We start from the raw sequence: 15,217 nt of genomic DNA on the forward strand, positions 1-15,217 counted from the left end.
AGGTTATTCTACTGCCATGTTCTGTAGTAGAGTAATGGTCTCTGGTTTTGTGAACTTCAGTCTGAGCTTTGTAACCGAGCATGGAGAGGATCTTCACAGGGCTTGTGCTCTGGATTGCCATAGCAGCTAGTGGCAAGTCTGATCCAACTTGGCAGATGTGATGAGCTAATCAGCTAAATCCCGACATGTCTTTTAATTTGATACAGTTTAGCTGAGGCCTTCAGTTTTCTTTATTTCTATGATACATACACTTTTGCTGGATTTCTGGTTTGCCTTGAGCAATTCCAGAAGCAGGTTGGATTCCCCTGCCAGAGCTCCTCACATGTTACCGTTTCCATTTATTCCTGCCCCAGGAAATATGGCTGCAGCATTGCATCATCTCGCACTTTTTTTCCTCCCAAGCACAATACATCCTTGTGGAAGCTTATTTGCTTTTCTCCCCCAGGGTTACCCAGCAAAATCAAGGGAGAGACAGACATAGTGCTAGGAAGAAAAAAAGCTGCAATGTGTCTAAATCCTGTGCTAAAATAAGCCATTGTATAACAATACCCATATCTTTAAAATCTTGGAGTTGTCTTGGGAAGGAAAAGATTTTAACCCCTTTCTCTGAGTGTATTTGAAAGCGAGCGCTGTTGGAAGAGCTGGTTGGCTCTCCTGTACCTGACTCCTGAGCCCACTCAGTGCAGCGGCACTTACAGCCGGGCGAACTTCAGTCCCACAGCTGACTCGTGCATCTCGAGGAATTTCCACTTGCCTGCACACATCCTCGTGGAGGGGAGCTCTGCCTTAAGCCTCTGCTTCCCCTTCCCCACCAAGCGGGCGGCTGCAACACCAGCCAGAAATGCCTGACCTTCACCTCCTCTTCCCCCACTGCCTCTGTTGTGCAGGTGCCACTGGGATGCCCCTGGCACTGCAGCCCCTGAGAGAGGCTCTGCCCTCCTCCACAGTGAAGATGTATTAAGGGTTTCACACAACAAATGGTTTTCAACCCTCCTAAAACTTTGCCTGGATAATTTTTACCTTGTGAAATGCCGCTGTGTTTTTCTCCGTCATCTTGTGTTCCCTGCAATTATCTGCAGATCCCAAGCTCTGCCAGGCAAAGACCGAGCAGCTCTGCTTTCAAATATCAGTTTGTACAGAAATTGCCTTGGATTAATTCACTCTGAGCTTTCAGACTGTGCTTTGCAAGGAGCAAAGGGCACGTGCCACATGGCTGTGGCCTCAGAAACCTTCAGGTAACTGCTGAACTGTGAATTTTGCAACATCACTCAGAGGCCGCTAGCTGTGCGAAGGTTGAGTTGTCATATGTAACTCAGCAAGCACAAATTATGCTCCAGTCCATGTTGCCTTCAGAGAAGGGTTAGTGAGGTTAGTGACTTGTAGTTCAACTTTTCTGCAGGAACAGTGGATTGCCCTTAGAGCTTGCCAAGTGATTATTTTTTCATCCAAAATAACCTCTCATTAAAAGCATTAATGAAATGCTGGTTCTCTCTTTAAGTGTAAAGAGAAATATTATTTTTTTAAGAAAAGAGATCCAATTCTATTTCAGTAACATATTTTTAAAAGTATCTAGGTAACACTAAGATGTCCCAAAAGGAGCCTGTGAGTGCAAAGTAAGGTTTGGTGAAAAACATTTCACATTGTGAACTTAAGGCTTTCATTCCATTCATATCTCAGGTGAGAAAGGAACTGAACAGGAAAGACCCACCTGTAGTCTTTAAAGCAAAAAGCCTGAAATTAGTAACCTGATAACTGAGAAAAGTGTAGTAGATGGTAATACAATTACTGTGTTGCATATTGTAAGCTATCCAGTGATGGAAACTCCATTAACAATATCACTGTGAAATACACTATTTGTATGCTGATAACTGGATGCATTTCTGCTTGAAGTCTTATTTCAGTCTTCCTCTTTGCACTTGCTGGATTCTTTGTGTGGAAAAAGTCTGTCCTTGAAATTTGATGTAGAAAAAATAAATGTTTAACCGTCATACAGGACTTGTGATATAAAAATATCTATAATGAATCACTGAACAATTAATAATAGCTGGAAGGTGCTCATACTTTTTTATTGACCATAAGACAGTTTCTAACAAAATTGAGGGAACGTGCTCTTTCAGTGTCTAAGTAAAGCCGTCTCTAGATATTCTAGCTATAGGAGAAGGTGGAGAATTCAGTTGTTTGCAGGGTCTTTTTCCATAAAACTCCAGCAGTAATTTTTCTCTTAATAAATTTCGATGCCATAAATACTAAGCTGGAAGCTGTGTTGCAACTGTAGTAAGATTTTGTGGGAAGGAGAGTAAGATCAGTCTGAATGTGCATCTTTTTGGTTTCTCTTTTAAAAGTAGTACATCTGTTAAGAATGAAAATTCCCTTCAGATTTCACCAAAAAAAAAGTGAAAGCAAGCTGCCCAGGCCAGCTCTCTGAAGTCTCACTGCTGAGACAAGTCATTATTTCTTCATTTGTTGCAGGAGAGAATTTCGACCAGAGTCCCTTAAGAAGAACCTTCAAGTCCAAAGTTTTGGCCCATTATCCTCAGAACATTGAGTGGAACCCCTTTGACCAAGATGCCGTCAACATGGTAGGTAGAGAAACTCTCTTCTCAGGCTGTTTCCTGACAACTTCAACTCTCAAGTGGTTCCTGGGTTTTTAACAACCAGCCCTTGTGATGTGATGAACAAGGTGCTTCTGCTGGGACTAAGAGTAACTGCTAGGCATGCAGGTTGAAAAGCTGTAGAGGAAGAGGTAGTGTTGTGAAAATACCAAATACTTTCAGGCATAACAAAAGTAAAATGCCACATTTCCCTCATTAGTTCTAGTTAAGTCTACTACATGATGAAACAAGTCCAACCATCATCTCAGTGACTGGGTGTAGTCACCCAGGATACATATCCACAGGTGGGAAGGAGGCAAACCAAGGAATTTTTAAGATACTAATATCCATGTGAAATTTTTGAGTACAAAAAACCTTGGTGCTACATATAGCAAGGGAAAGAGGAATCTTTACAGAAGCTGGAACTTACCTAAACCAAAGCTTTTGTTGGGTAGTCACTTTTAATGGCACCTGCACCAATGCATCTTCTGTACATCTCTTTCCTCTTAGCTAAATTTGATGTGAATGTCTGTGTGGCTAAGTCCCATGAACAGGGGAGGGAGAAGAAAGCAGTTTCTGGAGTGGGGGAAGTGACAACTGGAAGACTGATGATCCACTGGAAATTTTCCCAAAGAGTTGCTATTCAAAGGATGTTTCCAAAATCACCAAAGCACTTGTTAAGAACATGTCCTGACAAAGACAACAAGATTACTGGTATTTGAGCTTCCCAGTACAGAAAAGGCTATTCGTTTTATAACTTAAAAGTAACCAGTTGATGTAATAATAACATTGAACAATATTACAGCTTCCATCTGTTTTCAGAAAAATGTATCACGTCTAACTCAAAACTGGAAAATTAGGGAACCCCTTCCCCCCAGTCTAGTTTGGATGTGCTTTGCATTTGAGGAGGGTATGACTACATACTAGCTACTTCAGAATAGAACCAACCTTATTGTATGGTTCAGGTATGAAGTCAAGAGAACCTCCTGGCCCTCACCCAAGAGATGGAGAGATGGGGAACACATAAAACCCACAATAAAGTGGCTTTTGCAAATGCAAAACTGCATTTGGAACTTCTCTGCAATCGTGAAGAAGTAGAAATCTGAAGTTCATCTCAGTTTCCACTGAATTTTAGTTTTTAGCATTGTGCCAGATATTTAACATGAAAACACACCGGCTGGAAGTAGCAGTGATAGCTGATACTGTGGTACTGCACGTCCATAGGAAGGCAGAGATGAGCCTGATCACTCCCTCTGCCCACTGACAGCTGGGCATGCCTGTCCTCTGCTTCCAAATGTACACTGATGGAGGTGGTGCAGTGTTTGGGCAGGCCTCCACATCACTGTGCTTATACAGAAGGCATGAAGGACTCGGAATGATGCTTCATCAGCACAATTAAGATGATAATAACTCAGCTACCAAGGCTACTTATGCCATTTAGTTCTACCTTTGAATTGGGGGTGTTCAGAGGAGAAGTGATGGGGGGTGTGCAGCAGGAATATGGCAGCAAGAGGTAATAGCTGGAATTGCTGCATTATTTGTCTCTCACATTACAGTTGAAAATGTCTAGTATTCATGAAGTGTGATCATATTATCGGACAAAAATGGAATACTAAAACCAGCAAGAGACCTATTAAAATAAAATGATTGAACTGAACTGCATTCCGCTGAAATCATATAGCTGAAGAACACATCTTTCATTTGCAATGTGTCTTGGAGAAAAAAAAAAAAATTTACTAACAGCAGCAGTATTTAATGGTCTTTTAAATAATCTTCTGGAAAACTTCTTTATTGTTTTGATCTGAAACATTATTTAAAGTAAAATCCACCTCCACAGAATCCCTTGAGGCAATTATTGGCCTTTCTGATCTTGCCTTGCTGTATTAGTTCTGCCTATGTGTTTGCTTTATGTGAGCTTCCAGAAGCAATTTTCCTCAGAGAAGAAAATGCATAAATCCTTGAAGGTTAACTTGTGAGAACTCTGGCTTTGCTGGATGCCTAAGGAATTTCAATTGCCTCCTGAAGCCATCCTGTCACTTTAAAAATAACCCCTGAAGTCCCAAGCAATCACTCTGCCTACAGAGTCATGTTTTCTCTCCCTTTCAAAGTATATATCAAAGTGCAGAGTTCTCTTTATAATAGGGAAGTATTTCTTTCCCCCCACTGCTTTTTGTGATTATCCCTGCCCAACGTCCCATATTATCTTCTGTGGCCATTCTGCAAGTAACTAAGTTGTACTAAGCTGAAGTTCTCAGTAGAGAGGAAAGTTAATTTTTTAGGAAATAAACCTCCTATTTTAGCCCGCTGGTTCATTCAGGTATATAAATCTTTGCCTGTATTTCTGAAGTCTTAAGGAAGCATTGTCTGTTTAACATCTCATATACTGAAATAAAAGAATTAAAGGTTCCCCAGTGTAATTCGAAGGAGCAGGCTTTAGTACAAGCTAAAGCATCTTTCTCTCCATCCCCTCACCCACAGTGCAATTTGGGTATGGAGTTTGCTGCCACAGCATGTTGTGAGCATGAAAAATATACAGGGACTTAAAAAGTGAAATAGAGGATCTATTGGAGAAGAGATGAACCAGTGCTAATGGGCAGTGGCCCGGAGGGGACCTTTGGTTCAGAAATATCTGTAACTGATTATGGCTGGGAGGAGGAAGGAGGGAGGGATTACAGTGTGTGTGTGTGTCCTGCCTCCATGTCTAGGAATAGTGTATCTCCTACTCATCGCTTCTAGAGCTGGGGTATGGATTAGCTGATACCTTTTTGCCTGTCTTTATGCAGCTTCCTTTTGTTTTTACAAACCATGTTGATTATAAACCTTATTGCAAGTATGATTTAATTCCATATTTTTCTGTTGATGGATATGTTTAAATATAAATAGTAAAGTGCTCTGAAAACCAAAATCCTGTCTTTTGATCGGTAATCTTAGATAGTTTTCTGTGTTTATACAAAGATGCGATAAAGGTGACTTACTGCCTTCTTACTGTTAGCCAGCCAGCTTCACCAGCAGGCAAAGCTTTCCTCTCCTGTGGTGCATGTGGCAAACACAGATGAGATGGGAAGTGATTGATGTCCAAGGCACCAAGATGAAAGTTTTCATGCATTAACTGCAAATTTGAAGCTTTCTGTATTGCTGGAAAATGAGCACAGGCCGTTCCCTTTGATCTTAACTTCTTAAGTGACTCTTGGTCGCTCTTCCCTGCATCGGTGCTTTCCCATCTTCTTTCTTTCTCTGCCTTTCCCTGTGTTCTCTTGTAGGTCTAACAACAGCAGCAGTCTCTGGGCCAGGGTTTGCAGCCAGGGTCTTACAATGTTGATATTCTGCATATGCCAGGCTGTGGCTGAAACTTAATAGATGGGTGTCCCTTTGCGAGTGTATACTCAGCATATAAAGGACAAGGGAATAATAATTAAGACATGGAGGAAATTTATTTAAAACAGCCTTCTGAAGCTGTCTCAGCTGGTCTGAATTTCCCTGATGCTTATCCATTCTTGATTGTACCAGTACATATAATTTGCTTATCCAGGTATTTTTCTGTCAAGTGAATAAAATATAGTCTTTGATAGTGTTGACATTAAAAACCTATGATTTCAGCCTGATTGGATTTGATAAGGCTGTAGCCACCATTGAATGTCCACATTCTGGAAATAAATTTTTATTAAGCAAACCTGTCAAAAATGAGGTTAAGAGATATTTATTGTGCAGAATAAATTTAAATAAAGTGTGAAACTAGGATTTTTTTATTACTTCTTTATTGGAGAAGCCTTAACCGGCTTTATCAGGTTGTCAGATGGTCTCTGCAAGGTGCAGTGGTGAAGTTCAGGGTAGGATGTACCTGAAAACCTGTAATTATTTCTCTTGACCTCTTCCACCATCAGAAGAATTTACTTCTGGTCAAGGTGAGACATTAGGGGATGCACTCAGTCGTGTGTAGGTTCACATCCCTTGGGAAAGTTGGCTTCTAGTGTTGCCTTTTGGAACAGGAAGAGCACTTTGAAGGCTCTCCCTCTCTTCTTTCCTTTTATTTCTTCAGAGGGAAGGTACAAAGGAAGCTTTAGTTCTTAGTTTATAAACATACTGATTTAGCTAGAACATAAGGAGTTTCATGCTGACACACATTCAAACAAGTTTTGCTGGATGTTTGTTATTTTGTATTAGATGGCTGATAGAATTCCTGAGGAATGCCTGGAAACACCCGGTGTAGTAGACTCACTGCAAAAGATTCTGCTGAGTGGTGCATCAAAAAACGAGGTTTTCATACATTTTGGGTGTTTACCTCCCCTCCCCATCCTGTCCCTCCTGCCGCCTTCTTCCATTCTAAGCTATTTTGTAGCACTTAAGGAAGAAAGTAAATGTAATAGCTGTCAGTCAATTGGGGTATTTTTCTTTTAAGAAAATTAGGGAAGATCAAAGAATTTCAAGAGTCTGTGTAATTTGAATTCAGTGGTATAAGATGCTTCATTGGCTCTCTGATTCACATATATTGTGCCCACAATACTCTAAAATGAGAACAAAACTGGTTGTTTTTATATGATGCTTAAGTAAATGAGACAAAGACAGTAGTGAAAATAATCTCAAAGTAATGAAAATGAGTCGTAATGACTTAATAGAGAGGTTGTTTTGGAGGGTGTTTCCCTTTCTGTCTACCTTTTCTTTTAAGTAGCATCAGTTTTAGGCTGTTTGTTCTTGGGCTACTTTTCAGAGGGATTATGTTTAATGATAAATGGCTTGTTATGATGCGGTGGCTAAAAAGAATGTGCCATGAAAGCAAAAGTAACAAAATAAAATTATAGCTTAGATAACTCTATCTATTTCTTTTCTCTTTTCCTAGCTGTGTATGCCCAAAGGGCTGTCTTTCAGGACACAGGCAGATAACAGAGATCCGCAGCTCCATTCGTTCATCATCACCAGAGAAGATGGCTCCCGTACATACGGGTTTGTGCTCACGTTCTACGAGGAGGTCACGAGCAAGCAGATCTGCACAGCCATGCAGACACTCTACCAGATGCACAATGCAGAGCAATACAGCAGCGTCTGTGCCTCCTCCTCGTGCAGCATGGACTCCCTGGCCAGCAGCATTGATGAGGGTGACGCCACTTCCCTCGCCAAGCTCCAGCGGTACAACTCCTACGACATCAGCAGAGACACACTGTATGTCTCCAAATGCATATGCCTCATCACCCCTCTGCCCTTCATGCAAGCCTGCAAGAAGTTCCTGATCCAGCTCTATAAAGCAGTGACCTCCCAGCAGCCGCCACCTCTGCCCCTGGAGAGCTACATCCACAACATCCTCTACGAGGTGCCCCTACCACCCCCGGGGAGGTCACTGAAGTTTTATGGGGTTTACGAGCCCATCATTTGCCAGAGGCCTGGGCCCAATGAGCTGCCGCTTTCTGACTACCCGCTGCGGGAGGTCTTCGAGCTGCTGGGCCTGGAGAACCTGGTCCAAGTTTTCACCTGCGTTCTTCTGGAGATGCAGATTCTTCTGTACTCACAAGGTGGGCACTCGTCCAGCAATACATGTTGGGTCTGTTCCCAGTGGCAGCTCCTGGGCAGCTGCAGCCACAGGAGCTAATATAAAGCTGTTGATTTTCAGCAGATTTGTGAAATGTGAGAATGTAATGAAAAAATGTGAGAGAAATGAGTCTGTCCTAATGAAAGCACTAAATAATTGTTTCCTCCAGGCAGTCTAGGTGCCACTTGTTTAATTATGCGTTGTATTTATCACTTGTGACAGCTAGCAATAGAATTCAGTTAATTATTATCCTTACATTGCCCTTGATCATGCTGCAAGACAGCATGAAACTAATCCTCATCTTCTGCAAAAATACCAGCAGAAAGTAATACATCTTGCAGAAGCTACTCTTGCTACTCTCTTTTTCAAATCCCAGCATCATATTGAAGTCTGGTGAGATTTCCTCCCTCCCATATGATGGATATATTCTGGTTAAAGCACTGAGAGTTTTTTAGCACTTAGAAGCTGAAGCTTTAATGCTGTGTTGAAACTGAGTGGAGTTACAGGGCATGCCTTTGTAGTCCTACTTGAGATATTTGGGAACTTTTTTGACAAGGATGCTGGTACATCTTTTTAAGACACTCAAGAATGCAATTGGCAAAGGCTAGCTACATTGGCAGAAGTTGCTTGCACAGGGCCTGTCAATGCTGAAGTGTGGCAGCAAGCTTTTGTAAATCTGGCCCGTACCTTTTCTCTTCTGGTTGTGTCTTTGCAATGGTGAAATACTCTGCTACAAGTTTTGAGAATCTTGACTTAGTGCTGGCATGCTCTGAGGTTTTACACCCCAATCACTGTTTTCTGTATGATGTTGGTTGCTGTGAGTCTGGCCCTGGTGATATTCAGGTACCAAAAGGTATGTGCTGCAACTGTTGCAATGCACCAGAGTGCCCAAACAAGTCAAGTTCAAGTTTCTTGCTGACTTTCGAGGGGTTGTCCAGACTTGTCGGAGGTTCCTCTGTCTCACTGGATGCCTGTCTGTATTGTCTAGGTTCCCAAATGGCTTCTGTGATGCTGACCCTAAATTAGTAAAATGTGTCTCAGGGAAAAAAGCGGTGGGGGGGTGGGGAGGGGAATGATCTTCAGACTAGAATAAACAACGTGAAGCCAGGAGGTATGCATACCTTTTAACAAAAAGAAGAAAAGATGCTGAATACCTAGACTTCTCAAGAAATGTGGTTCAAACAATGGACAGCTTCAAGTGGAGAGGAGAGAGAGGATAGGAAGTCATCTAAAATGAGGACGGGTAATTGAACCTTCAGGCTCCAAAAGTGAATCTTGGGTTTGTCATATGAAAGAAAAGGTCAGTAAGTGTGTAATAGTAATACTAGTGAATAAATGACTGAGAATAGGGAGTAATGTTCAGGGAGGTGGAAGGAGGGTGGTACTTCTGAAAATTACTGAATTCAAAGGATTGTCAGTTCTTTGCAGAGCATTTCTCCACATGGACTCCTGGGGTTTGCTTTCAAGAACCGAAAATGAAGGGCTTTATCTGCTCTCAGTTTGAAGTGTGAGCAGAAATCCTGCTGTTAGTTTTGATTAGGCTGCTTTTCCCCTCCCTTCTGCTTCTGTGTGCATGTGTTCTTACCCCTTTCTTCCTCGATTTGAATCATGCTGCCTTTCCCACTTGACACCAGGGTTTGACATGTTAAGCAGCAGCACTGCTGAAATGCCTCCCCATCCCTTCTTGTCATTCCTTGCTTATGGACTCAATGAGAACTGAGTTTTTTGGGGTTTTTTTACTGTAAGCTAGTAGCATTAGGAAAAATCTGCTTGTCAGATTACATTTTAGTAATATTTTGTGCAGAGAGAAAGCAACCTGCGTATGCATTACTTTTGTAATAGTCCTTGAGACAGATACAAAATACCCACTAAATAACTTTGACTCTATTTTCAGTGTCACCAGAAATTAGATAAGTAAGTGTTTTTCTGTGATAAGTGTTTTACTGGCTATAATTTAAGGGTTTATTTGTTTTGTTTGTTTTCACTGTGGGGGTTTTTTTAAATAAAAATGAGATAGTGAGAATTAATTTTCTCCATCCTCCAAAATTCAGATTTTTTTTTTCTCCCTCTATTATTGGTGAATCTAGGAATGTGTTTGACATGACCTTTACTTCCCTAATGTAGATACAACTTGATGGTGCATGGGGAAAAGCATACAGTTGTATTAGGGAAATTCTGTGATTATGTAAATAGCATCGTAATGCTGATTCCCAGAGGTGAGGAATGTGGAGTGGAGGTCAAGTGCAAAGCCTCAGTTTTGGCATATCCTGATAGTCAAGTGCTTGACTAATTGTGCACTGTGGCTTCTTTTAAATGTCAGTCTTGTGATTCCTGAAAAAGAAAACAAAGCAGCTCTTTTCCTATTTGAGAGATAACCAGCCTAGATACTACTGACATCTCTTCTCTAAGCTTTGAGATCCACCGGGGAGAAATGCTTTCTTAACTCCAAAGTTCTTGCAAGGCAAAAGATGAAAAGAAGCTTTTGGCTTATGTATCTCTTGTTCCAAAGTAACGAATGAGTGATTTTGCAAATTTGTCCTTCTTTCCCTTTCTGCTTTAAAGAGGATGGACTCACTGCACTGTTTGCAGTGGCCTGTCCTTGCTGCAACCTTCCCAAACTCCACAAGAGATTAATAGAAGATGGTCTTGGCATCCAGAAGGTGCAATTTCAAGCAAGACTGCATTATGAGCCCGAAGTCAGAATTTACTGAAATGCTACCATACCCAAGAAATCAGAGCACTGAACCAAAACCAACTTGAGTTCACCAAACTATTTCAGTGAGAGCACTGCTAATAACGCATGGGAAATGTAATCTGTTGGGGTTTTTTTTTGTGGTTCTCCTAGCCTTTTTGGAAGGAAAAGCTTGCAAAAAAAAATGTTCATCTTTTTAAAGAATAAAGACTTATTCTGGAAAGTTGAGTGAAAAATATAAATTGTTGCTCAACTCTGACAGTACAATGAGCCCACTGGCCGTCTGCTGAGAACCTGAAACTTCTCACTGAACATCTCTCCACTAAAGGCAGATTGCTTATTGCAGCCAAGAAAGAGCAGGAGGGATATGAAGACTGCAAACTCTGGGAGTGACTGGCCAAACAGCTTTGGTTCCAAACTTTATAGGCAAGCATGGGCAGTGGTCTGCCTGGCGAAAGGATAGTGATCAAGTGGAGTTGCGTCTAGTTGGTGATAATGGCAGTGAAGGCCTGACAGAAAGGTTGCACAGAGACTACTGGCTTTTCTGGAGTGCTTTTTCTCTAGTGAACTAGGAGTAGATAACGAAAAAGTTTATTTTTAACACTGTAGCTGAGGCATAAGGTTTCCAGCAGCCTGAACAAAGGTATCCAACTAAATGAAGAGGTGAGGGTGTTGGGTGACTTTACCCAGCTTGACCCAGCTGCATTCCCAGCACGATATGAGAGTGTCTGGCACAGCTCTGCTGTGGGGACAGGACCAATTACTAGCTATTTGTACCACAGCTGCTACTGTCAGCTTTGGCCATCTAGTTGTTCTGTTCATGGTGTTTTATGGGTGAGTAGTATCCCATCACTTGAGAAAATTAAGGGATTGCAGTGGACTGTAAATTCACTTTGCAGCTGTGGTGGTCAAGCAGAGTGGTGGAGAGACTGACGTGAAAACATGATGAGCTAATTTTTTGAGCTCACTTTTTAAGCTCTTTTGCTCCCAAAACGTTTTGGACTGCAGGCAACTACCTTAATCCTCCATTTCTCTCAATTTATGGTTTAAACTTTAAAGCAGCCTGATGCTAAGGAGCTATCACCATAGCTTTACAAACCAGAGTTTGAGAACCACTGGTGTGGATAATTATGTGTTTCTGGGGCAAAAGCTACTATGACCAGAGCATTTCAGCCTGAAGATGTGAAATGTCTGTGCAGCTTGGGAGCAGCAAATAGTGCTGTGGCAGCATTAGGGCAAAACGCAGAACAAGGCGAGGATAGCTTGGGAACTGGCAGACGCCTGTGCTTGTACCCTAAATGACAAGACTGAAAAGACAAGTCCTTACTGTTAATGGAGACAGTGTGGACTTCCAGAGAGTTAATCAAAATCACTGTCGGTGGGTAGATGTGATAGACTGCTCTAAGTGCTGGCTTTGGCCTGCAAAGGTAGTGCAGAAAACTGTACCTGAAAGCACTAGAAGCAGAACTCCTGTGGCTTCAGGTTACATCTTCCTGCATATAGAGAATACTTTTAAGTTTAAATAGGGCCAAATTTTAACAATGGGGCTTTGAAGACCGAGGGGAGGGATTAGATACTTTTTCCCTGCAGTTCTTCAGGGTGCAGTCTTTGGATTGCAGCCTTATAAACCTCATCCTCTAAAAATCAAAGCTTGGATTATGATGTGTTCCTGTGACTTTCAAAGGAAGGGTTGTAAGAACTGCCAGACTCCAAATAAAGCAGAAAAAACTGATACAGATTCATACTTGTCACTAAACAAGGCACACAGTGTAGCATACATCTAATGTTGTGTAAGCTTGGGTCTTACAGACTTTCATTTATGAAGCAGACTTGCTGTTATAGTTTTATTATAGTTTATTCAATCATAGAAATGAATACTCTTGCAAGTGCCCTTTACTTTATTCAGAGCACAGCTCTCCTGTGCGACCATGGAGATGTAAGGATATTGTGAATGTCCAGGCTTCCAGCAGTGTCCAAGTTAATAACACTCTGCGATAGCTGCTACAATTTCCCAAGGATTGGTCACAAAAAGCCACTGGCATGAGATGTCTGCTGGGGAGAGATGAATTAAACTGTGGGCTCTGTGGAAACCTCGGCAATCCATTTTGTATGTCTGCATTTCTAGGGATTTAAACATGAGAGGGAACATGTGGATGAGACAAAGATAAACTTCTTAGAGCTTAGGCTGTTTTCACTCATTATAATTCTGAGCATTTCCCAAGTTGTTTTCTAAAGGGCTTGAGTAATTGCTCCTCAAAGATTTAAATATTCTTTACATTTTTTTTTTCAATCTTAGAAATTGTAATACAAATCACTGCATATATATTATGATATCATCATATCATAAAAAGGTAATGTCTGAAAGATCTTTCTTACAAAGTCTGTTTTGGGGAAATTTTTTAAAACAAGTACATTCATGATGTGTTTGCCTTTTAAAGCATTTTTACACCAAATAGTTACATAGAAAACCTTTGCTCTTCTGCTGATTACTTAAATAGTTGCCCTCCACACTATTATTCATCAAAACCAATGGGAAGCTATTGCAGAGAACAGTTTACATGGGGACAAAATGTGTCTGTGCTGTGAAAGAGACCTGGGTTTAGGGCCTCAACAGCACCACGGAGGTGCGCACACACACACACACACTGGATCCACCACCTCTTCACTTTTTTAATGGGATATTATTGTTTTCCATTATAAAACATTTTTACCTTTTAAGAACGGGGGGAGGAAAGTTAAATTAGGCCTTTATATTCCAATTATGTAAGATAAATAACATGGCACTCAGAAGTGATCTTGAGCAAAGTTGTTGCCTGCTGGAGTCCGTGCCCTCCCCACCAGCCTGCTGCCCTGGCACAGAGCTGCTGCCTGGGGGGAGGCTGCTCGGCCCCAGCAGCCGCAGGGACCAGCAAGGGGCTCCCTGTGTTGTCAGGGGCATCTTCATGTGTCCTGTTGCTGCCTTGTCAGCTTTGTCACAGACTTTTGCCCTGCTCTTGGAGGCTTAACCATGCTGGTAATGGGAGCTAATTCAAGTTTTCCTGTGAATTAATTCTTAAGGTGGCTCTAAATCATAAACTAATTTATGCTGAACCACTGATGGCAGGCTGTGACACGGATAAATCGCATAAATGGAAATTTATTGAAGTGGAAGTGATTTTTTTTCCATTAAGCGTTTGCCAACAAGGGAAAATGGGAAGAATTGGCCTTGGTGAATATCAGTCTTGAGATGTTTTCCTTGGGGCAGAGCTGACCCCCAGTCTGAGAGGCTAATTCTTAGTTCAAGCACTTGGATGCAGGCTCGTTTTGATCATCCTGTTTAAGAAAAATATGTATTTTCAGATTTGCATAAATTGCCGCTCTGCTTTTACCTTGTAACTCATGTGCTGTGTCACTTTCTGGTAAATCCACTCTTCTGTTGGGGATAAAGGGTGTTGAGATACCATGGGTTATTTTCCCAGGACGGTCTGCTGGTTACAACCCCACGTCACTGACCTGTCCGAGTTCTCTGAAGGCAGCACTGGTGCAAGGTGATTTCTATGGTGCATAAACATTTCCTGAAGCATTTTTGTGCATTTTATCTGAACAGCTCTTGAAAATCACCTGGTCTGGCTTGTCAGTCATTGCAGCTGCTAGTATACAAACCAGATGAAAGATGGAAGCTTCGAGGGCGCTTTGAAGTCTGTGACACTTATATGCATTGCTTTCGTGAAGCTATTGAGATCTGATTTGAAAACCTCTGCTTTCATAAACAATTTTTGTCTCAGATGTGAATTTCAGATTTCCTTTTTCATCTGCTGTATGCTATATATAAACATTACAGATCTGAAGGTGCCAAGCCCCTAGACAGGTCTTATAACTGTTGTGCGCCGTTCCTGACTCACACTCAGAGCTCAAAGCAAAATATGAATTTTTATTTTCCAGTTTTTCTAATATACTTGGCTCAGCTAATCCATATCTTGTTACAGAATGTAGCAGTTGAAGAGCAGTTGCTTATAATACTTTGAAGAGGTAACACGTGGAAAAACTGCAAGAATGTTTTAACGCTGGTTCAGGTGTTTCCTTCTGAAGAATTAGCTCTTATTTATTAAGGTTCATTGATTTTTATTTTTTTTCCTCTGTTGTTGGCTTTGTTTTGTTTAGAACTATTGCTTAGAATCATTTTGTTCCTTTTGATAAGGTACTCTTTGAGAATGTCATCCAATTATCACCTTCCAGGATACATATTTAAATACGTGACTTTGCAAAGCTGCGGTTATACTTTATACATGTTCAAAAAGCAGTAGAGGAAAGGAAGTGGTGTCCAGGTAACCCATCTTTTCAAATGCTTCCAAGTGCTTTCAAATCGTATGTAAAGTGGGACTTAAAAAAGAAAAGAAAGAGGAAACACAGTCTATTTTTAAAGCATTATACTGGATT

The 15,217-nt window shown here is 41.3% G+C and overlaps 1 protein-coding gene across 5 annotated transcripts in view; it reads left to right on the forward strand.

Annotated features, from left to right (window-relative positions):
- The window catches only part of DENND5B (DENN domain containing 5B), a 117,683-nt gene that overhangs the window by 51,942 nt on the left and 50,524 nt on the right, over positions 1 to 15,217 (forward strand). For all 5 annotated transcript variants that reach the window (XM_074871573.1, XM_074871577.1, XM_074871572.1 and 2 more), the window contains 2 exons: positions 2,470 to 2,579; positions 7,426 to 8,092. In XM_074871573.1, coding sequence (XP_074727674.1) covers positions 2,470 to 2,579; positions 7,426 to 8,092 — 777 coding nt within the window. The remainder of the gene's footprint in view (positions 1 to 2,469; positions 2,580 to 7,425; positions 8,093 to 15,217) is intronic.

This window comes from Strix uralensis, chromosome 5, assembly GCF_047716275.1.
Source record: "Strix uralensis isolate ZFMK-TIS-50842 chromosome 5, bStrUra1, whole genome shotgun sequence".
Lineage (NCBI taxonomy): Eukaryota > Metazoa > Chordata > Aves > Strigiformes > Strigidae > Strix > Strix uralensis.